The 22,266-nt window shown below is 51.1% G+C and overlaps 1 protein-coding gene across 1 annotated transcript in view; it reads left to right on the top strand.

The window, feature by feature from the left end:
- Positions 1 to 17,940, top strand: part of LOC147167795 (transcription factor COE1-like) — a 38,419-nt gene extending 20,479 nt beyond the window's left edge. Inside the window, 10 exon segments of the mRNA XM_086086835.1 lie at positions 3,129 to 3,210; positions 3,306 to 3,423; positions 5,652 to 5,782; positions 5,870 to 5,996; positions 9,339 to 9,427; positions 12,798 to 12,863; positions 12,933 to 13,095; positions 13,385 to 13,579; positions 14,461 to 14,580; positions 16,208 to 17,940. Coding sequence (XP_085942961.1) covers positions 3,129 to 3,210; positions 3,306 to 3,423; positions 5,652 to 5,782; positions 5,870 to 5,996; positions 9,339 to 9,427; positions 12,798 to 12,863; positions 12,933 to 13,095; positions 13,385 to 13,579; positions 14,461 to 14,580; positions 16,208 to 16,239 — 1,123 coding nt within the window. The 3' untranslated portion in view covers positions 16,240 to 17,940.
- The last annotated feature ends 4,326 nt before the right edge of the window (positions 17,941 to 22,266 follow it).

Below are 22,266 nucleotides of genomic sequence, written 5' to 3'. Positions count from 1 at the left end.
TGTGCGTTCGTCTACTGTATGTGCGTGCGTGCGTGTTGATGCATCTTCAAAGGGGACAAAATTACATTTCCGATGTAATGTTTGCATCATCATTCCTTCTCTTTATCAAGAACCAATCGACTGTAAGCGCACGCGCGTGTGCGTGTAAATGCGGTGTTTCATGACGAAAAGTCCGCCTGCAGGGAAGGAAGTGGATCGAAGAGCAATGGATGACTTTGCAATGGATCGGCATCAATTTCCACCTGAAAATGAAGACGATGATGAAGAGGATGACGATGCGGCGCACTCGCCACGCACGCCACCGCGCGATTGGCTGATGAGTGAGTCGCCGTCTTTCGCCTCGTGAGTTGCCGTCAACTTCCTCCTGTTCGTTAGGGTTAGCGTTAGCCACGTTAGCCTCGTTAGCCTCATTGTTAGCAGAGCAAATCAAATCCAAAAACTGACTCCAATGTTGAATCCAAATGTAACATAAAGAAGCGACTTCTTGAACTGGACCTGAACCGGATCTGAATTTAATTGGACCTGGATCGTAAATGAGCTTATTGTGGACATGGATTGGATCTTCGATGCGCTTCAAATCCATCACAAGTCCATTGGACCTGGATCTTGAATGAGCGTGAAATGGATCTGAAGTGAATTGAATTGGAAGCGGATCTGACCCGGATCTGAATTGTCTTGGAATTGGATCTTCGTATGAACTTGAAGCGGATCAAGTGGTTGTCATTGAACGCTCCGGTCGCGTGAGCCAAAGTTTGAGTGGCGTCCATGTTGAACCCCGCACGAGAGCCTGCTCGCACCTCTGCTACAAACTAGCGGCATTAGCATTAGCGGAAGCCTTCCTCTTGTCTTGATGACATCGCACGTTCGCTCCTCATCATCCAATCGATGACATCGTTCAATCACACAAACTTGTCTAAAGAAACATGCGGTCGGGAGAGTGGCCACGCCCCCGGCCCCGCCCCATTCACCAGACGCATTCAAGACTTTTCATCGTCCTTTTAGGAACGCTACGAGGCTTACCTCGCTTCCTTTACGTTCGTTTCACATTTCTCGGCCGCCATTCGACGTCACTACGCACTGAATGCGTTGCCGCGTCAATAACAATGGCGGCGTACGTCCAAATAAAGTTTCTACAAAATGTATTCAACTGCAAAAGATTTTTCCAAAATGAATCTCATCGTAATGTTGTTAACAACCAAATAAATGATATAGAGCAACAATCGGGGTTCCTTTTAAACAAATGACAACTTGTAACGTGGTTCAACATGCGCGCGCGCGCACACACACCACACACACACACACACACACACACACACACACACTACACCTCCCAGCATCCCTTGGGGCTGCTGCAGGTGTTGTGGGAGGCGCAGGAACATTTTTGGGCTGGAAGCGCTCAACATGCTGCAAAGCAATAATGACAACAGCAGACCGCTGTGTGTGCGTGCGCGCGCGCGCGCGCGCGCGCGCGTGCGTGTTGGCCTTGTGTTTTTTTTTCAAATGTTTTTCCCCCATTTTACAATCCAACTCTGACTTGCACCTCCCACACTCGCACGCACGCACACACACACACGTACGCTCGGACACGCACACACACGATCTCTGCGTGCTTTTTGTGGCTCATCAAATCAGTTGTTGATTTGTGGTTTTGAACCCGCCTCCACTTCCTGTCCCGATGCGGACAAGAGTTTGGGAACTCTTCCTTAAGGTCGACCCGAACCCGCAAACATGCGCGTGTGTGCGAAAAAGAGGCATCCACGTGCACGCTGAGACAAAAACAGATGCACGTCACACACTCGCACGTATTGTTGACTCAAATAAAAACACACACTTGAGCGCACATCCACGTCCAATTCACATGTACACAAACTCACACGCACACGCGCATAAACAGACACAAGCACTTAGACACACACACGCACAAATGTTGTGGCAGAGTAAAATCAATAATAAAGAAAGAAATAAAAGTGTGTCAAATCTTTCATTTTTCCACAACACGACGCAAGCTAAGCGTCACAGTCGCTTCAGTGAGAGTCACAAACGATTGGTCGCACTCGAACAGCCGGCACAGGACAAAGAAAAACTGTTTGTGCGTCAACCAACACACACGCGCACATAACGGAGGAGGCGTGATTAGTAGGCGGAGTCAAAACATGTTAACCTGTTGAAATGTTTCCGCTGGCTCGGCTGCTAATTAGCATCAAAGAAGAACGGCTTCACATTAGCGTCACGTGATGATGTTCGCACGCACGCACGCACGAACGCACGCACGCACGCGCGCGTCCTCCCAAAAAGGTCCAATTGGTTCCGTCTGCCAGGTTGAGTGGCGCCGCTCTGTAGGTCGCCGCCTGCGTAACACGACGTGACCGTGTGTGCGTGGGCCTGCGGATGTCGAGGCGCGCGTGCGTTGTAATCCGAATCCAACCAAATAGTTTCCCATAATGCAGCGGGTGTGGCGGGATGACATCATCACCACTCCACTTCTCCGTTCATTTACTGACGTGCGCTCGCTGCAAAGCGGCAGAAGGCAAAATAAAAAACAAGCTGCAGGCCACGTATTTGGGGGCGTGGTCTGCAGGCCACATATTTGGGGGCGTGGTCTGTAGGCCACACATTTGGGGGCGTGGTCTGTAGTCTGTATTTCGATGTTAGTTTTTTTGTTGTGCATTTGTGCACATCTCAAAGCGGTTGTGTTTGTGTGAAAAACGAAACAAATGACATCCTTTGAAGCGTGTAGGCCACGCCTCCTGGCATTTTCATCCTTTGAAGCGTGTAGGCCACGCCTCCTGGCATTTTCATCCTTTGAAGCGTGTAGGCCACGCCTCCTGGCTGACGTAGACGAACCGGTTTTGGGTTTGTGTGCGATTCGCCCGGCGACGTGTGTGAAAAGTGGACCGGGTCAACCGAGCACTTCATTCCAGTTTCATAAGCATTACGTGCCGTTAGCTTAGCCGTTAGCTTAGCCGTTAGCGTAGCCGTTAGCGTGGCTTGTGTGTCTTTCCTCGTCCTTCCTTCGTTGTCTGTCTGAAATGTGAGGCAATGCAAATGCAAATTTTGCCCGGCAACCTGAAAATGCTCATTTCTCGTCTTCAGGATATAAAAATGTTGTCGCTTGCCTCCCGCTGCAGGTTCTTCCTCAAGTTCTTCCTCAAGTGCAATCAGAACTGTTTGAAAAATGCGGGAAACCCCAGAGACATGAGACGCTTCCAGGTCAGTCGCACGGCAACCGCCAACCGCTAACCGCTAAAGGCTAGCTCGCTATGCCGCGGCCAAGCTACCAAAGTGTTGTGACGCGTGTTTGGCAGGTGGTGGTGTCGACCACCGTCAACGTGGACGGTCACGTGCTGTCCGTCTCCGACAACATGTTTGTCCACAACAACTCCAAACATGGCCGCCGCGCACGCCGCCTGGACCCGTCCGAAGGTAAGACCAAGTCCAAGTCTTGGTTTTGGGGAGCATTATTCTGTTTCTGGTTTTCAAAAATATTTGTACTTTTTTCAACGTTGCTTACGGGAGTCGAATCAAAGCAGAGTTTTTCTTTTTTCTTTTTTCTTTTTCTTTGTAATCTTTAGTCCTCGTATTTAGTACTAGAATCAAGACTTGTTTGTATGTACGGTATGCGAGTACTTTTGCGAGATGCCGACATAAATCAATCAATCGATCCATGTTTTCAAAAAACCCGCAATCTTTGTGGTCAATCAAACGACGGACGAGGAAACGACTGGAAGTGACAATTAAGATCCTTCGTCGACGTTGTTGGAAATCGGAGAACAATCCAAACAATCTTCTCACGTTGTTGTCATTTTTACTCTCACGCAAGCAGTTCACGATGGCCCCTTCCCTCCATTTTGGTGTCAAAGACCCCAAACCAAACTCGTGTAAGGACGATTAAAACGTACAAATACGTTCTATTGTAAATATGTGGTCATATTTCCCAAAAACGTGTTTGTTTTTTTATGCGAGAGCAAACAGGAGGCTTCGATGCCGCCTCAACTGAAGAGGGACGCTGGAAGAAGGGTAGCAATTACAAAAACGGCCAGCAGGTGGCAGCAGAGTATAAGAGATGAATGCCATGTTGCAAAAAGCTCCATCCGCTTCGTTTTAAACAGATTTGTGAATAATGATGACACTTAGCTAATGTGCTAATGCTAATCGCTGCAAAACGGAAACAGATAGAAATATACTTAATGGACGTTAATCTTTCTTTTGGTAGGTTCCATGTTTTGATAGCAATGGAACACAATGTTGTGTGGGCCTTGCAATATCCAACTCCAAATCCAGTCAAACAGCCGGGAGCGAAGGGGGTTGCTTCGGTCAAAATAGGCTGCCGAATCGCTGATCAAACAATTTTGATCACCGATGAATGGTTAAGATTTCATCGAAAATGGTCCAAATGTCGCATTTGATGACCTTGCGCTCATTTTCATGTGTTCGTCACCTTTCAAGCTGGAGGCCCTTGAGCCCATCCATCCGTTTCTCGGGTCCGGGAATGAGGAAAAGAAAATCCTAGCAGCCAAGATGGCGAACACGCGGTCGGAGCAAAACTTTGTCTTCCTTTTTCCGCCTCCGACTTAACGAACGCCCGCCCATCTGGGACGCGGCCCCGAGTAAAACAAGCCCGCGTTCGCGTCGCCGTCCGTCTGGGACACGCTGCAACGTAAAAGAAGCCCTCCCGGAGCCGGTCATCAAAGAGACGTCTGGCGGCGGCGGCGGCGGCGGCGGCGTCCCGGCCGACGTCCTCTTTCAAGTGCGCTGGAACGAAGCTGGCAAGACGGCGATGAAAGGCGCGTTGGCCTCCCGGCGCGGCGCCGACGTGTTTGGCTCGCACCTGGCGGGGACCAAACAAACGCACCTTGACACCAATCTGTCGCCGACGCGTCAGCTCGCCATTGTTCTCGTGAGCACCTTGATGGCGCCGAAAGAGGGGCGGCGGTCCCGGTGGTCCGAAGGCTCCTTCTTCTTTCATCCGCTCTTCAAAAAGCCTCGACATCTGCCCACGCGTTTGTCCCGAGCCCGCCGTCGCCGCCGTCGTCGCCGCCGTCGTCGCCGCCGTCGTCGCCGCCGTCGTCGCCGCGGGATCCGCTTCCCGTTTGCGGCTTTACTTTGTTGAGCATCTTGACAAAAGGCGGGAAACGGACGCGCTCGGCACAATGGACGCCTTCGCCGCGCTTGCCAACAAACATTGGCGCCAAAACCAAACCAGCGTTTGCAAATTCTTGGTGTCAAACGTCTTGTTTTGACGGATGACATTATTGATCCTTATTTCCTGTTGCTCACGCAAATGCGAGAAAGTACGCATCGATCGCCACGTGACCGCCCGCGAGGGAAACGCCCACCACAGACCGAAACAGGGACATCCGTTGACTGGACAACAAAGACAACTCCTCAATTGATGAATGAACTCGTAGACCGACCCGTTGACCGACCCGTAGACCGACCAAACCATCAATTCCCCAAAATGACCAGCAAATCAATCAACTCGCTGATAACAAACGACTTCATAAATAATCAGCCAAACATTCAATAAATGTTTTTACAAGCAATCGTCCAATAGAATCGATCGATCGATGAACCCGCGAGCTCTTGCTTGTCCGAGTCACGCCGTCCTTCCACGTTCACGTGTGCGTGTGCGTGTGCGTGTTGTGAAGCAGCCACGCCCTGCATCAAAGCCATCAGCCCCAGCGAAGGTTGGACCACCGGCGGCGCCACCGTCATCCTCATCGGAGACAACTTCTTCGACGGACTGCAGGTGGTCTTCGGGACCATGCTGGTGTGGAGCGAGGTGAGCCGCGTCCGTCCCGGTCCGGACAAGCGCGAGTGTTAGCGTGTTCCAAGCGTGTTCCTTGATGCGTGTGCTTGCGCTCCGCAGCTGATCACGCCGCACGCCATCCGCGTCCAGACGCCGCCGCGCCACATCCCCGGCGTGGTGGAGGTCACGCTGTCCTACAAGTCCAAACAGTTCTGCAAAGGAGCGCCAGGACGCTTCGTCTACACAGGTGCGCACGCACGCACGCACGCGCGCTCATTTTCATTCGTAGGCTTAAGACGAATCAGTTTGACTTTTGTATTATTCTGATCATATAAACGAGGAATTGAATGAAATATTTTCTTTTCATGGAAATTGGTTTCAACTTTATTATAATAGATAATGAAATGTTGTATTTATTAAATATATATATTTTATGCCAAAAACTTTATTGTTCTTTACAGTGGATTCACAAACGACTTTCATGAGATGAGCAAGAAAAGTCCGATTTTAAGCAAATATAAATATAAATATTCACAATCCAAATCGTGATATTGTGAAAAACGTCACTAAGAAAGTGCACGTGTTTTGTGCACGTTGCAAATCAAAATGTCGGAATCTGCGACGACATTTCGTGGCCCAATTGTGCCAAATCTGCAGCATCCGACCTTTGACTTTTCCAATCCAATTTCATTTAAAAAAAAAAAAGACACAAAGTGAGGCCAGCGGGAAAAAAAGAAGAAAAGAAAGAAAAAAGAAAAGAAAAAGCCGCCACTCACCCGAACAAAAAAAAGCTCTCATGTCGTCTGAAGACGCGCACGACGCTCGTGTCCGGTCGACGTCCAGATGTCCTTGAACGCAGCTCAAAGGTCACGTGTCAGCTGTTGAGCCTGATAAGCAAAGGTCGGCGCGAGGCGTTGGATCCCCCCAGCCCACCGGCCGACGACCCCCTCCCTCGCCTCGCCGTAGTGTCACAATGGCCGCCGCCACTTTCGATTGGCCGGGCAGATAGTCGCCTTTGTCGACCTGTCGGCGGGAAAAGCCAACAAATCGCCGTCTTTTTCTTCGGTTGCGGTGGTGGGGACGCCTGACTGTGGTGGTCTCCTGTCCTCCTCGCCCCCCCCCCCCCCCAACACTTTCCGGGGGGGGTTGATTATCGACGTTTCTTCTACTCCAGTGCAAGCCCGAAGGAGGAAGTGCTGCGATTGGCCGATGACGTCGCCTGCGTGACCCGAGTTTGACCCCTACGTCAAACGCCGCTAGTTTAGACGCGGCAACCGAGCGGCGGCGGCGGCGGCGGCGGCGGGGACACGCGCGTGATGAAAGGAAGACTTCCTTTGAAGTCAGCTTTTGATTGACAGCCCGCCGGGACTTCCTGTGCGGTCGGCAGGGACCGTCACACGGCGGGCCCGTCTGCATTCCGCCAGCTAATGTGGGCTAATTAGCACTTTCAAAATGAGTAACATCTCAGGTGGGGAGGAGGAGGGGCCTCGTCTTTGAGTCAGCGGAAGGTGATTAGCCGCTAATTAGCATGCGTGCGGCGACTCGCGGCGGCCCCGGGAGGAAGCGGTGACGGCTGGGTGTTTTCCGGTCGCGTCGCCGGCAGCCGCGACCGGACGGCAAGCGCCAAGATTGACGACAGATTTCCGCAGCTGGCGGACGAGCGGCGGCGCCGTTTGATCCGTTCTGATGCGAAGGATCGCGGCCGAGACACCTCAGGTCTCCGGAAGCGGATGGTCAGACGCGGCGGCGTGCGACGGCATCGTCGTCGTCAGGGTGACATCGCAGATATCGGAGAAGTGGAAGTCACGTGATCAGCCAATCAGCACCAAGTGAGAAGAACCGGGAAGGTCTGCTTTCCGTCCGATGAACGCAATGTCAGGACGCCACTCGACCGACGACGAAACAACGAGGCGCATCCGCTCGAGGGTGAGGAAGAAGAGCCGACCGTCATCATCGGCGTCGGCATATCAATCACGCGGCCGGCAAGACGGCAAATTGGCGTCCGGTCGGCGGAACGGACGAGAGGCGGGACCGGCGGAATATGGCGGCGGCGGACGTGACCGCACCTTCCGCCGAGCCATCAAGCTCACTTAGAAGGACGACGCGCAATCTTTGGAATGTCCCGCAACAAAATGGATGCCAAGTAACGCGTAACGGCAACTTAATCAAGTGGACAAGATGTCCGCCCCGGGAAGCGGCTGGAGAATGTTGCAATTGCTCGCCTTGTTTATTTCTGAGGATCTCACGGCCGGTCGGGCAAACGAGGAAGCGAGCGAGCCAACAGGAAGTGGACGGCCGCCCGCTCGCTCGCTCGCCGTTCCTCTCCGTCTCTCATCAAGCGTCGAAAGAGGCCGGCTGAAGCTCTCATCTCAAAGCGCTTGGAATGGGAAAAACGATTGGGTTTCTTGCTTGTCAATCAAAGATGACCTGACTTGACCTCGTCTGCCGTTCTGGACTTCCCACAATTCCTCTTTTTGATGATGTGCCCTTTGTGTCTATTTACAAAGTGCAAAACGAGTGAAGTGAGTTGAGAGGAGCGACCGGCGGGGCCACTCCCAACCGGGCGGGGCCAACCCTCCACCCCGCCCCCCCAACGGCACCCGGGCGGGCCCCAGCGGGCTTAGCGGACGGAGGCCACAATTGAGACCAAATGCATGCCAGGATTCTTTCCCTGAAAATTGAAGCTTGAGTGCGATGACGGTTGAGATTCCGATTCCCAATCCGATGGAAATTTCCGTCTCGCCAGGTTACGATGGCTTCCGATTCCGATTTCAATGAAAATAGGTCTTTTCATTCTGATTTGATTGAGATTTGCTTGCTGTTAGATCCGATTGATGTTGATATCGATTCACATTTGTCGATATTTGAAATCCCATTTGGAGTTGAGTTTTGCACATTCGGATTGACAATCGGTCCGCTTCCATTTGCCGATTGGGGATTTGCATTCCTTGGCCGAGTTTTGAGGCAGGAAGGAAATGCATTTTGGCTTGAGGTGTGATTGTTTCCCGCCAAAAGTCTCGGCGGGATTGCGCCGTCGCCGGACGAGAAACCCGCCGCGGCCGACGCTTTGTCGCCGCTCCTCACGTTTTCCATTTCGGCGTTTCTTCATCCTCTTGTCTCCGCCTCCGGCCGCCTCGGACAAATTAGATTGAACGTCTGCGGGCCGGCCGGCGTTCCCGGGAAAGCCAAACAAATATTGTTCTAATGCTAATAGCGTCGCCGCCCGCCCGCCCGCCCGCTTCGTATTCATGAAGGCCGCACTTATGCAAATGAGCGCGAGGAGGCGGCCGACGCGCGGCCTGTCGATCATCGTTAGCCGCTACAAGCGCTAACGCTGACAAAGACCCTCTGACAAATTGTCCCCAAAGTCAAATTTGACAGCGTTTTATGATTAATGGACTTGATCGGCGAGAACAAGTCGCTCTCGACTCGCTCTTCCCGCCTTTGCGGCGGCAGGAAGTAGATTTGAATTAGCATCCAGTCATTTCATCAAATTGCGGCGAAATCGCATGACTTCATCATCGCCATGGCAACGGTGCGGCTCACTCGCCGTGCGTGTGCGTGTGTGCGTGTGTGCGTGCGCCAACAGCCTTGAACGAGCCCACCATCGACTACGGCTTCCAGAGGTTACAGAAGGTCATCCCTCGCCACCCCGGGGACCCCGAGAGGTTACCTAAGGTCAGTAAGCGCGCGCACAAGTTCTGCATTCCAGCAAGTTGTGTTTTCCGTCTCGTGTTTTGCTTCTGCTGGCTCCGATTCACATTTCGCGCATTGATCCACATTTAGACATTGATCGATTGATCGTTACAGTCACGAAAAGATTTGGGTTGAGATTGATCACGATTTTCATTTGAATGGATTTTTGAGGTTTCGTCACCAGATTTGGTTTCATATTAAGATTGAGAACAAGATTCTGATTTGGTTCGAATTGAGATTTCAAATTGAGATTCACGTTGAGGTTTGAATTCAGTTCAGGATTTCGATGTGGTTTTGAGTCCGATTCTGATCCAATTCTGATTCCAACAGACGACAGGTGGCGTGCGTTTATTGCTCCCGTACAAAACGCTGACTCGCGGCTCCAAATGAGATTTAGGTTCGAATTCACTTTCAGATTGAGATTTTGGAATTCAGATTGACATGATGTCGACATTACGTCTTTGATTGAGATCGACTTCTGGATTCAGAATGAGATTGTGGATTTGCTTTCCATTTAGATTTGATAAAGATTGAGATTGAAATGGGCTTTAAAATATGAATTTATTTTCAGATTTAGATGAAGAAAGAATTTTCGATTTACGTTGAGATTCTGATTTTTATTTGAATCAAGATTGAAATTCAATTGAGATTGAGTTTGGGATTTGACTGAATCCGACATTTGGCAATGTGGGCTGTGATTGGCTGGTTCCTTCAAACAGGAAGTGCTCGCCCCGCCCCCACCGGCGTGTCTGCGACTCTTTGCTTTGATGTGGTGGAAATACGACGCTGCCGTTTCGTGCAAGATGGCGGACGCTTGACAGTGAGCGCGCTCGCTCTCCTTCAAGACACGCACGCACGCGCGTGTGATTGAGGCGGCGAGATTGCGTTTGGTGGCGGCAATGAGGGCAGATGTGCGCCGACAGTGAACGCCGCTGCCAAATTGAAGCCATTCATCAAACGGCGACACGCCACAAAAAGCCGTTTGTTTGTAAATTGATGCTAATCGCCGGCGCAGGTCGCGTCGGCGCCGCCGGCCGCCATCATGGCCAGCCTTCACCTCTTCCTCACCATGAATATTTATGCCTTCCTCTTTTTGTCGGCGAGGTGGCGACACGCGTGTCGGCGGCGGGCGTCTAACCCGCCGCCTGTCACTTCCTGTTTGCTCCCGCCCGCCCGCCGCACGTTTGTTTGCACGCTCGCCGGCTGGAGCGTGACACATCAAACGCAGCGGCGCCAGTGTGTCACGTGACGTCACCGCATATCGGCCAAAAGGCGGACGCGCGCGTCATGTGACCTCCACAATCAGCTGGCAGAAAAGGATGAGCGGGTTCCGTTGGAAAGTCGCTGTTGACGTCCGTTCCGTCCACAATTGGCCGCAGTTGTCCACCTTGCCAGTAAGCGGCGCTGTGGTTGTCATTCAGATTGACAGGAGACCGGAGCAGGCTAACGCTTGCGCCGACATGGGCGGGAATCCATTCGCCAACGGCACGCAGCTGCAAAGGTCCGAGTGACTTGTTCATTTCTGAGCTTCTTGTTTTCAACACCGTCGCGAGTGACGGCCATCTTTTTTCTTTTTGTGTGTGTAAAGTCCGCGGCATCGCAAAATGCTAACATCGCGACGCACAAGAAAACGTAAAAACCTTTCAAACGCTTTCACGTTTTTCTTTGATTTGATTTATTTTGCTTAACAAAAATACAAAACAATAATATTGGACTTTATTGGCTGAAAAAAAGACGGCTTGGCTAGAACGCGACATCGTCTCTCACGGACAAGCCCCTCCCCCAATTCGTCGCTTGAAAAATCGATTGATGTTTTTTCCTGCAGAGGTGCAACGATTAATTGCCAACTGATCAGGAATGAAATGAATTGATCGGAAATTCAAATGTGTTTTAAAATCCAATTCATCGACAAAATAATCAACTTATGAATCAAATCTTAAAATAATTGTGAGTTGCTTGATTGAATTATTTGTTGTTTTTTGACACAAAATGTCGGTGAAGACGCTTTTCCGATTTGGATGGCAGCAAGTCAAGTTAAGCGAGCGGTCGCTTGGAAGACTCTGATGGCTGCTATCGTTGACCCCCCCCCCCCCCACACACACACACACACACACACACACCAACGCCAGCCCCCCGCCCACCAGCGCCATCTTCCTCGCCTCGCCGCTAGTGATTTATCTTAGTTAAGAGCTGTCTGCTAACTCCTCCTCTGGGTTGGACTCATTCTAGTCCTCGAGCAGCCCCCCAAGCACCTCATTAAGACCCCCGCAGCGGGAACGAGGAGGAGGAGGAGCTCTCGGGTCGGCGACGGCGTTGGTGAGCGGGACGTTTGAGGTTGTCCGCCAAAATTCGATGCTCACCGGGAACGAACGCTTTTGATGAACGAAGGAGCGCAAATTGAAAGAAAACAAACGAGCAAAAGCAAAATCGAAAAATTGATGATCGTTTGCTGATTGGAAATCATTTGGGACCAAATCAAAACATGCTGTGATTATAAATGTTTCTCATTCGAGGACGGCAAAAACGGCAACTTGAAGCGCGACCAGTCGTCTTTCACAAAAATCAACTTGCTCCCAATTTGAATATTCACGAGCTCCTGCCGTTCAATAAATCGTTGGGCCTGCTCATGTTGGAAGCGCAACGAAAACATGTCTGCCATCTAGTGGTGAAAGTTGACGTTACAACTTGAAACCAGAGCATATTCACAATCATTTGTTCTTTCTGTCATTCTTTCTACGACCCCCAAATTCAATTGACCTTCAGCTTTTGAGGACGAACAACTATTTTCTATCGATCCGATTGATCTTTCTTTGTTCTTTTTCCGATTGTGCGCAATCCATCGCGAGGCCGCCGAGGGTGGCCGTGATTTGCCCGGCGGGCCGTGGCTGCTTTCACGCCACAGAAAGGAGTCAGCGGGCGAAGTGTGAGCAGCGTCACCGCGGCAACGCACCTTCCCTGCTCAATGACGTCACGTGATCGGTCCCGCGCGCGCACACGCGCAGAATGCAAAGCGGTTGCAAAGAAGGAAAAGAGGATGTCATGATAATAATAATCATGATGACGTGTAATACCCCAGGGACGGCCAGCAGAGGCCTCCACCTTCCCGCTTGCTTTCCTCGGGGACGTCCGTCTCGTGGCAGGCTGACGTCGTCCTCCGGCTGATGATGACGTTTGTCAACAAACGTCTCCTTTTCTTTCCCGCCTTTTTTCTCTCCCCCTTTCTTTGCCTGCGCTCGCTTTTCTTCCCTCGTCTTGCCGGTCACGTGACGTGCGCTGATCTTCGTCCGTCGTCGTCTTCGTGTTTTTTTGCCGGCTGTCTTTCCTCTCTTTGATGTGAAAACGTGCGCGACAGGAAGTGCTGTTGAAGCGAGCGGCCGACCTGGTGGAGGCGCTGTACGGGATGCCGCACAGCAACCAGGTGAGCGCCGCGGGACGGTCAGCCCGACCTTTGGCCTCTTAATGACCCCGCCCCTCCCCTCCCCCGCAGGACATGATCCTGAAGCGAGCGGTCGACCTGACGGAGGCGCTGTACAGCGGCGTCCCGCGCGTCCACAACCAGTTGCCGTCCCTGAGCGGCGCGGCGGCGCATTCGGGAATGATGGCCGTCAACTCCTTCGCAAACATCTCGGAGGCGTCGCAGGCCGAGCAGGGTGAGCCGCATGAACGGGTTCAAGGGAGGAAATGAATGCGCTAACTTGATTCTTTTCATGTACAATGAAAACCTTTTAAAAGTTTGACCGCTGATGACATCATCACCCGTGCTGAGGAAGCAGGTAACGACCAATCGCGGCTCACCTGTTTTGCGGGGCCGCGATTGGTCGTGACCCGCGAAAGGTGACGTGATCGATGGCAACGAAGGGAATCCATTTTGCGGCTTTTGCCGGCGCTGCTTCGGCGTGCCCCGCCCACCCCGGCCTTAAATGTGTCCCGCGTTTCCAGGCTACTCGCGCGGCTCCAGCAGCGTTTCTCCCCGCGGCTACGCGGCGAGCGCCACGCCGCAGCAGACCGGCTACAACGGCATCAACAGCATCACGTCCTCCATCAATGGCTACGGCGCCGCCGCCATGACCAACCTGGGCGTGCCCGGCTCGCCCGGATTCATCAACGGCGCCGGCGCCAACTCCGCCTACGCCGGTAAGTGGGCGGACCCGCGCAAGTGCCGCGCTGCGATTGACAATAGTTTGATTGACGGGTCCCAAGTTGTGAAAAATCTCAAATCTGTCGTCGTGGCCAGCAAACGCGCCCGAGCACTCGCACCCCTGCACGCCCTCCCACCCCACCATGCGTCCCCGCCCCATTCGTTCCCCCCCCCCCCACTAATTCACTGACATCTTTCTTTAAGCAGATGTTGAAGCTCAAAATCAAACAAAATGTGTCCCTTAACACGTTCAACAGCAAAATGATGAATTGATCATAATAATAATCATAATAATCAAGCTGATGATGTCGCCACGAAGATTGATGTTTGGCTTGAGTTTTCTTCCTGTTTGCATTTGGGGCCAAAAAGCGATTTGACGCCCTTCAAGGTCTGGAAGTCTCGTTTCTTCTTCTGCTGCGTGAAGCGACGACTTGAAAATCAAACGCCGGTCGCACGTTTTGGAAGCCTTCACTTGCACGCGTCGCCAGTCTCGGCGCTAAGCTAGGCTAGCATAACAAGCAAATCTGCTCTGTGATTGGCCGTCCAACTCGACGCCATTTGTTTAAGCTTGAAGCGCTGCTATCATGCGCGTGAATTGCATTTCTTGACGTGATCCAGCCGCTTCGGTTTTGCCTTTTGCGCAACCTCCATCGCTCGCTCGGACCCTCCAGTCTTGATGCTAAGCTAGGCTAACGGCGTGGCGGCGACTCCGGTCGTTCCTTCAAGTTATGGATCAACTTTGGCCGACGCAGACGAGCCATCCTCACCCCCCCCCCGCATGCGCCATCCACCCCGCCCCCCCGCCACCCCGCCCCCTCGCCACCCCTCGCTTCCTCCTTCCTCACGCGTGGTCTTCCTCTTCTTCCCGCTCTCGCAGGCGTGCGTTCATTCTCACCTGTGACTGCAGTCAAACAGAAGAGCGCCTTCGCCCCCGTGGTGCGAGCGCAGACTTCCCCGCCCCCCACCTGCACCTCCACCAATGGCGCCGGCCTGCAGGGTGAGCATTGCCCCTCCCCCGCCCCGCCCCCGCCTCCTCACGAACCCCGCACTCTCACCTGCTTTCAGTCAAAGTTGATCCATAACTTTTTTGCCTCTAGTTGCTCGTTTTGCGCGGCTCTCTCGAACGCTTTCCAAGTTCGGCCCTCCGACGACACTTTGGAGCAACAGGAAATGCGCTTGGAGAGGAAAGTCGGACATTTTGGCTTGAAACGACCATTTCACCTTCATCGGGGTCATTTGCTGGCCTTCTTTGAAAGTTCTTGAAATTTTGCCGCCAAAGGCAACATGATATTTGTCAGGCATGAGCAGACAGGAAGAAAAAGAAAGTTCCGATCAGCACCTGCCGCCGGAGGGGGGGGGGGGGGTGGGGGGGTGGACCTGGTTCGAGAAAGACGCACAGCTGCGATGTCCTTCAGCAAGACACTGACAGGCTGAAGTGCTCCACGGGTGATTAAGCCTTAAGCAGTTGTAAATCGTCTTAAGCAGTTGTAAGTTGTCTTAAGCAGTTTTAAGTCGTCTTAAGCAGTTGTAAGACGTCTTAAGCAGTTTTAAGTCGTCTTAAGCAGTTGTAAGACGTCTTAAGCAGTTTTAAGTCGTCTTAAGCAGTTTTAAGTCGTCTTAAGCAGTTGTAAGACGTCTTAAGCAGTTTTAAGTCGTCGTAAGCAGTTGTAAGACGTCTTAAGCAGTTGTAAGTCGTCTTAAGCAGTTGTAAGTCGTCTTAAGCAGTTGTAAGACGTCTTAAGCAGTTTTAAGTCATCTTAAGCAGTTGTAAGACGTCTTAAGCAGTTTTAAGTCGTCTTAAGCAGTTTTAAGTCGTCTTAAGCAGTTGTAAGACGTCTTAAGCAGTTTTAAGTCGTCGTAAGCAGTTGTAAGACGTCTTAAGCAGTTGTAAGTCGTCTTAAGCAGTTGTAAGTCGTCTTAAGCAGTTGTAAGACGTCTTAAGCAGTTTTAAGTCGTCTTAAGCAGTTGTAAGACGTCTTAAGCAGTTTTAAGTCGTCTTAAGCAGTTTTAAGTCGTCTTAAGCAGTTGTAAGACGTCTTAAGCAGTTTTAAGTCGTCGTAAGCAGTTGTAAGTCGTCTTAAGCAGTTGTAAGTCGTCGTAAGCAGTTGTAAGACGTCTTAAGCAGTTGTAAGTCGTCTTAAGCAGTTGTAAGTCGTCTTAAGCAGTTGTAAGACGTCTTAAGCAGTTTTAAGTCGTCTTAAGCAGTTGTAAGACGTCTTAAGCAGTTTTAAGTCGTCTTAAGCAGTTTTAAGTCGTCTTAAGCAGTTGTAAGACGTCTTAAGCAGTTTTAAGTCGTCATAAGCAGTTGTAAGTCGTCTTAAGCAGTTGTAAGTCGTCTTAAGCAGTTTTAAGACGTCGTAAGCAGTTGTAAGTCGTTGTAAGCAGTTGTAAGACGTCGTAAGCAGTTGTAAGTCGTTGTAAGCAGCCCCCTGCTCCTGTGATGGCTCGAACGCAGATGTCAAACTTGGGGAAAAAAGCAGATCTCCTGCAATCGCCGGGTCTCGTTTTGAAGCGGCCACTGTAAGCGTGAGGAGGCAGAAGCGTATTTGAAGTCGCTCGAGCGAGCGCTGATGATTTTCTCGCAGCTTCAACATGTTGACGTTTCGTGTTGTTTCTTCCTGCAGCGATGGCCGGTCTCATCGTCCCGCCTATGTGAGGCCGCCCCCACCCCCGGGCCCCTCCCACGACACGACGCCATCCATCGGCGAGCCCGACGGATTCTTCGTCTTCTTCCGGCCTCCGCGTTGAAGGTCACGTGACTGTTGATGATGTCACCTCACAGACATGGATTGTGAGTCGGGGGGCCGGGTGGGGAGGGTATGGGAGTGGGGAGGCCCTGATGACATCATCATCATCATTGGCCAATCAGCTTTGAGCAATCGGCCGCTTCGGTTTGTTCGCTACAAATGTTTGCATGACGCTTGCTTGAGTTCCCAAATATTACGTGAAGATGGAAAGTTTTTTTTGTTTGTTTTTGATCTTCTGGGAAACGTTTTTGATTAATGCGAATTGACGCTAATGAGCTCCAACAAGGATCTGCCTTTTCTAGCTTTTACGCGTCGCCGTGAAACAATCTAGAACCTTGAAGGTTTTTTTCTGAATGGGACCAAGTCCAGAATGACGCAAGCCGGCGTTCCGTCCGGCCGCCAGTCAAAATGGAGTCTTCCTGAGGGGGCGGGGCCTTCACCACTGCCAATGTCCTCATCATCCTGGAAGCAACTTCCTCAATCGGCGCAATCGATTCCTTTGCTTCTTCTTCTTCTTCTTCTTTGTTAGCGCTCTGAAATGTGCTCACTTTCCGGTTTGGCGAGCAAGTCACGAGGAATATGTCCATCTTTTTTTTTCTCCTCGTCTTCTCTTCTTGCTGTCTGTTAGCGCGCTTCTTCTTTTTCTGTCTTTATAAGCTTCATTTTGTTTGTTATCTTTCAGATATTGTTGTAAAAATGTTTTTGTAAAAAGAAGTCACAACATTGTTATAAACATGTTGTCCACTTTTGTAAACAGATTTTGTGTCACACGCACGCACGCACACACGCACGCACGCACGCACACACAAACCAGCTAAGCTACAAGCTAAAAAAGAAAAAAAACTGTTGCAGTGATGTAAAATTTTGCACCTTTGCATTGAACCGTCTTTTACGCGTCCTCGTCTTGGTGCCAACGTGACTCTCGTTCTCTATTTTTGGTATTTCTTATTTTGGACTTTAGCGTGTACAACAGCGCCTCCGCTGGACACTTTGTCTACCACCTTTCAATCAGGGACTTTGATCAGGAAATTAAAAAAACAAATTGAAATGGCCACGTTTGCAAAGCGATGATAAAACTTGAGCACGACGACGTGCGACGCGCAACGCGTTATTTTATGTCTGTAACGTGTTTCTTGTTCTGTTCAATGAGCCTGATGGAACTTTTCCAACTCAAGAATTCTTTGGGGGGGGAAAGTCGTGCGTTTGAAAAACACGCACAAGATGGCTGACACGAACTCTGTCGAACGAGTCCACTTCCTGTTTGCTCTTCAATGTGTTGTTAGTTTGCGTGCGTGTCCTGAACATGTGAAACGTATTCAAAGCACAAACGTTGACGGCGGCGGACGTTCAGGAACACAAACGAACCGACATCGCGGATATTTGCACGCCGCTACCGACGTGCATTCGCGACGTACGATGCACACGATGACGGATGTACATATAAACAGACGTGCGTACTTCCATGAAACATGTTTCCGTTGAGACGTTTGTAAAGACGTGCGTTAGGACATACGTGTGCATGTTTGTTCTTTTCTTTCCTCTGTGATATTTGCTGACTCGTGCTTTTTTTGTACAGAAACTCTTGAATAAAGATTTCATCACCTGACTGACTTGGGCTCTCGTCTCGCTATTTGCTAAGTCGCCGTTTGTCCGTCCACGCGTTGCGGCGCGTCTCAATCGTCTTCATGGCGAGGCCAAATTCATCTCGCAAAAAAGGCGTCGGGAGGCCGCGGTTTCCGTCCTGACACTGAAACTGAACCGGCCGCTACCGGATTCTCCAGCATCCGGGGGGGGGGGGGGCGTCGGGGGTAACCCACGCTCGTAATGACCTCAGCAGAAGCGGCGGTGGCTGGCGCCGGTCCAGAGACGTCAAGATATTGTGGGCCCGTTTATGAGCGGAGAAATTCTAAATGAGCATCCGCAGATCACGCCACAAAAACATGTCAGCTTGATTGACAAAAGCAGAACGCACAAAATGTTTGCTGACACGAACGAAGGTAGCAGCAATGCCGGAGAGCGACGCACGTCGTGACTTGCGTCGTGACGTCACGACGTTCGTCGCGCGCGACTCACACGGACAGAGAGACAGAAAATGGAGCGCAAAACCGCGTAGGTCATTTTCCACAAAACAAACATCAGCAGCAGTCAAGTGGTCAAGATGCTCTTTTTGTCCCGCCCTAAACGCCGACGATACAAACATGTCGGCTGCAAACGCATCAGCGGTACGCGATGTATTATATTTGTGAACAAATACGGCAAGAATTCAGCAAAGTTGTTTGGAATCACGTCTGATGTTTTTCTTGTGCAGAAGCAAGTTGCCGTCAAATGACATTTTCACGTCCCGACCGAGCGGACGCGTTGCTTTTCTAGCGCAAAGAGCACGCAAGGTGTGTCCGAAAGCGGCGCCGGCGCCGGCGGGTGCTTCCCGCCGGGAGTCGTGAAGAAGAACGGAGCGCGCCGGCTCTTATTAAAACAATGAAGGTGCTAATTACGCCGCAATTCCCGCGCACGAGCGAGCGAGCAACCCGCTAATGAGGCCACGGCGGAGACGCGGCCGACGTCATAAATAAGACATTAGACGGCCCTAAAGGAGCCGAAGGGAGCCGGCGCCGGTCGGTCGGCCTGACAACAACCCGCAATCATGGCGCTCTCCCGGCGACCCTCGGCTTTTGTTTACACGTTTGACTTTCCATCGGGTTTCGCTCCCGTCGGACAAACGCACGCAGCGCCTCCTTCTTCATCGTTCTGCTGCACTTCCTGTTCTGCTGACGGCTTCCCGTTGGTCCGCTTGCTGTTCTTTCACGAGCTGCCAAATGGGTTCTCCAATACATTCTTTTAAGGTTTGGAATGATTGGATTTGCAACACAACGGTGCACGCACACGCACACGCACAGCTTCTAAAATGGTGGATGACGTCGCGATGACGTCGCGATGACGTCGCGATGACGTCGCGATGACGTCGCGATGACGTCGCGATGACGTCGCGATGACGTCGCGATGACGTCGCGATGACGTCGCGATGACGCGCTGCAACGTGTCCACATCTTTAATGGGCCGAAAACGGCGCGGGTGTGTGACTTACGCAAGTCGGAAGTCCGTGGCATTCGTAACAGTCGCATCTTTTAGAGGCGGAGGAAGAAGACGATGGTGTGACAACAATCATCATCATCATCATCATCATCATCATCATCATGCTTACAATTTACCGTCCCAGCAATTTGGAACGTCCCGTATAGTATTTTGTCATCAATGAAAAAACTCGCAAAGCCGTCAAAATGGACGCACTCGTGCATGCGCGGCGCCATTTTGTCCGCCGTTTGCAGCTCAATGACGTCCGCCGGCAAGTCTCGTGCTCGTGACCTCATCCTTTCCTTTGTTTTCATTATTCACTTGTTGGCTAAATCCACACGTGTTGCCAGTTTCTGTTGCGTTTGCTGACAATCCCCCGATGAGACGCCGCTGTTGCTGTTTTTCGGGCCCGCCTCCAAGCAAGCCAATAAAGAAAGAGGAAGTGGACACTTTTATTGTTCTTCTTCTTTTTTTTTTTACACATTTGACCGCCGCAAGGACGTCGGCGGAGTTAATGACGGACGGAGATGGAGAGAGACGCCGTGTGACAGGAAGTGGCCCGATTGCCGCCATAACTCGCGCGCTAATTAGCGGGCGCCGTAAAAGAAGTCGGCGTGGTCAAGCTAATGAGTCCACCAGAGGGCCGTTCCATCGCGGCGCACGTTCAAACAATAAAAGTACCAGCGGCAATTTTCACTCCCATTATTAGGATTCTGCTCTTCTTCTATTTTTTAACTTTAGCGTCTCCAGCCGCCGCCGCTGCTAACGACGTCTTTGTCTTTTAATTGCACTTGCTCATGAAGACGTTTGCTGATGTTTCTACCGAGTGCAATAAACACGTCAGCGCTAGCGCTAGCGCTAGCGCTAGCGTTAGCGCTAGCGTTAGCGCTAGCGCCGCTCGCTTCCTCGTCAAGCAATAAATGAAAAAAACACATCATTGACCGTCATCGCATCTTAACAATCCATCAATCGCAAATCATACGTCTGGAAACATTGCTCCTCCTCCTCCTCTTCCTCCTCCTCCTCCTCCTCCTCTTCCTCCTCCTCCTCCTCCTCCTCTTCCTCCTCCTCCTCCTCCTCCTCCTCCTCCTCCTCCTCCTCCTCTTCCTCCTCCTCCTCCTCGTGGAAATGACGACTGTGTGCTTTTTTGACAATGTTGTATTTTGGCACCCGCATGTTGAGTAATTATGCTAATTGCTTGTAATTTGCATATAATATTGGATCCAATCAACAATTAGCATATGTTGTGCTGAGTGTGTGTGTGCGCGTGTGCGCGCGCGTAAGTGTGTGCGTGTGTTTTCCCAGGAATGTAGGTCACCTGACGTGGGCCAGCAGAACCTCCCTCATCTTTTCTCACCTTCAATTCTTTTCTTGGCGAAAATAACGTTTGATTGTACGTACTTTTCGCTGCCGTTGCATTGATCCATATTGATGACGACATTTGTAATGATTGGCGAGACGTTTACGCGAGCAACACTTCTTTCCTGCCATCCTCATATTTGATGATTACCATCACTGTGCGTTATTATTATGTTGGTGAGAGTTGTCATGACAATTACACATTTTAACATCTTCTAATATTTCACGCAAGCTGTCATCATCATCATGATTATTATCCAGATTATTGTTGTGTGTGCGCGTGCGCGCGCGCGCGCGCGGTAGAGCTGAGCATCATTGCGAGTGAAGCCCATCAATTATTAATCATCGGTATTGATTAGTTCGATCCTGGGCGGGCTGCTTGTGAATATGCAAATGAGGCGGCTGCAATATGAGTGAGCTCATTTGCATATCGCGCAACCTCCTCGTCTCCTCTCACACGGCCGAGCAGCGGAACAGGAACACTTTTCAATGATGACGCTGCAGCAAATTGGACGGCTGAGCATCGGAACCGCCGTCCGTCCTCGTCCATAGTTGAGCGCGCGCGTGCGTGACGGACATCTGTCGATCACAATTCGCAACACGCGTGTGAGCGTGCAGACGTCATAATCACACTTTCGATTTGGAATGGCAATTGACAAGACATTTGCATGATCGATACCAACCTGGAGGCAATTTGAGGTCAAAGTCGCGTCATCGTCGGGAATTGAACGTTTGCAAGAAGTGGAAATCTTCACCTTCGTATCCATTTGCAAATGTATAAAAGTATGTGTTGCGCTGAATAAATATTGCAAATGTTGTTTTGGGGGAGGCTGGAGAATCCCGCGGGGGGGGGGGGGGGGGGGGGCGTCCGTCCGTCCGTCCGTCCGTCCGGTGGTCGGTCGGTCGGTCGGTTGCTTGCTGGCGGCTGAAAATGATGCAAAGCTGAGCAGAGTTTGCAGCTTGTGCAAGTTTTGGGAATCGACGCTGGAAGGAAGGAAAAAGATTTCCCAAGAACAACTTGCAAGAAATGTGAAAGAGGCCGAAGATGTCCAACAGCAGGACATGCAGGACATGCAGGACATGATGCCTTGATTTGTAAGTTCGGAGGCCAACAGGCAAAAGGTGCAAAAGTTGAGGCGGAAGAATTATCACAAGTGAAAGTTAGCTAGGAGATTTTAAATGAACAAAATCATAAAATCAATCAAACGATCCAACTAATTACGACTGTCATCCACAGCAAGGCGTCTGTGGGAACAAGAAACGTGTGGGGGGGGGGGCGCTGGAGGGGGGGGGGACATGCATACACCTGCGAACATGGCCAGGTGGAGCAGGCCACGTCATGAAAAAAAATAATAATAATTGTCTGGCAATTCCCGTGACAGGACAGGATGATGATGATGATGATGATGATGATGATGATGATAATGATGAAGGGGCCGTGAAGAAAAGTCGGGCAGTGGTCGACAAAAATACGCATACCTCGAAATGGGTTTCGTTTTCCATTTTTA

The sequence above is a fragment of the Leptonotus elevatus genome, chromosome 10 (genome assembly GCF_054856555.1).
Source record: "Leptonotus elevatus isolate MCC_2025b chromosome 10, RoL_Lele_1.0, whole genome shotgun sequence".
Lineage (NCBI taxonomy): Eukaryota > Metazoa > Chordata > Actinopteri > Syngnathiformes > Syngnathidae > Leptonotus > Leptonotus elevatus.
This window is presented reverse-complemented; position numbering and strand designations above follow the sequence as displayed.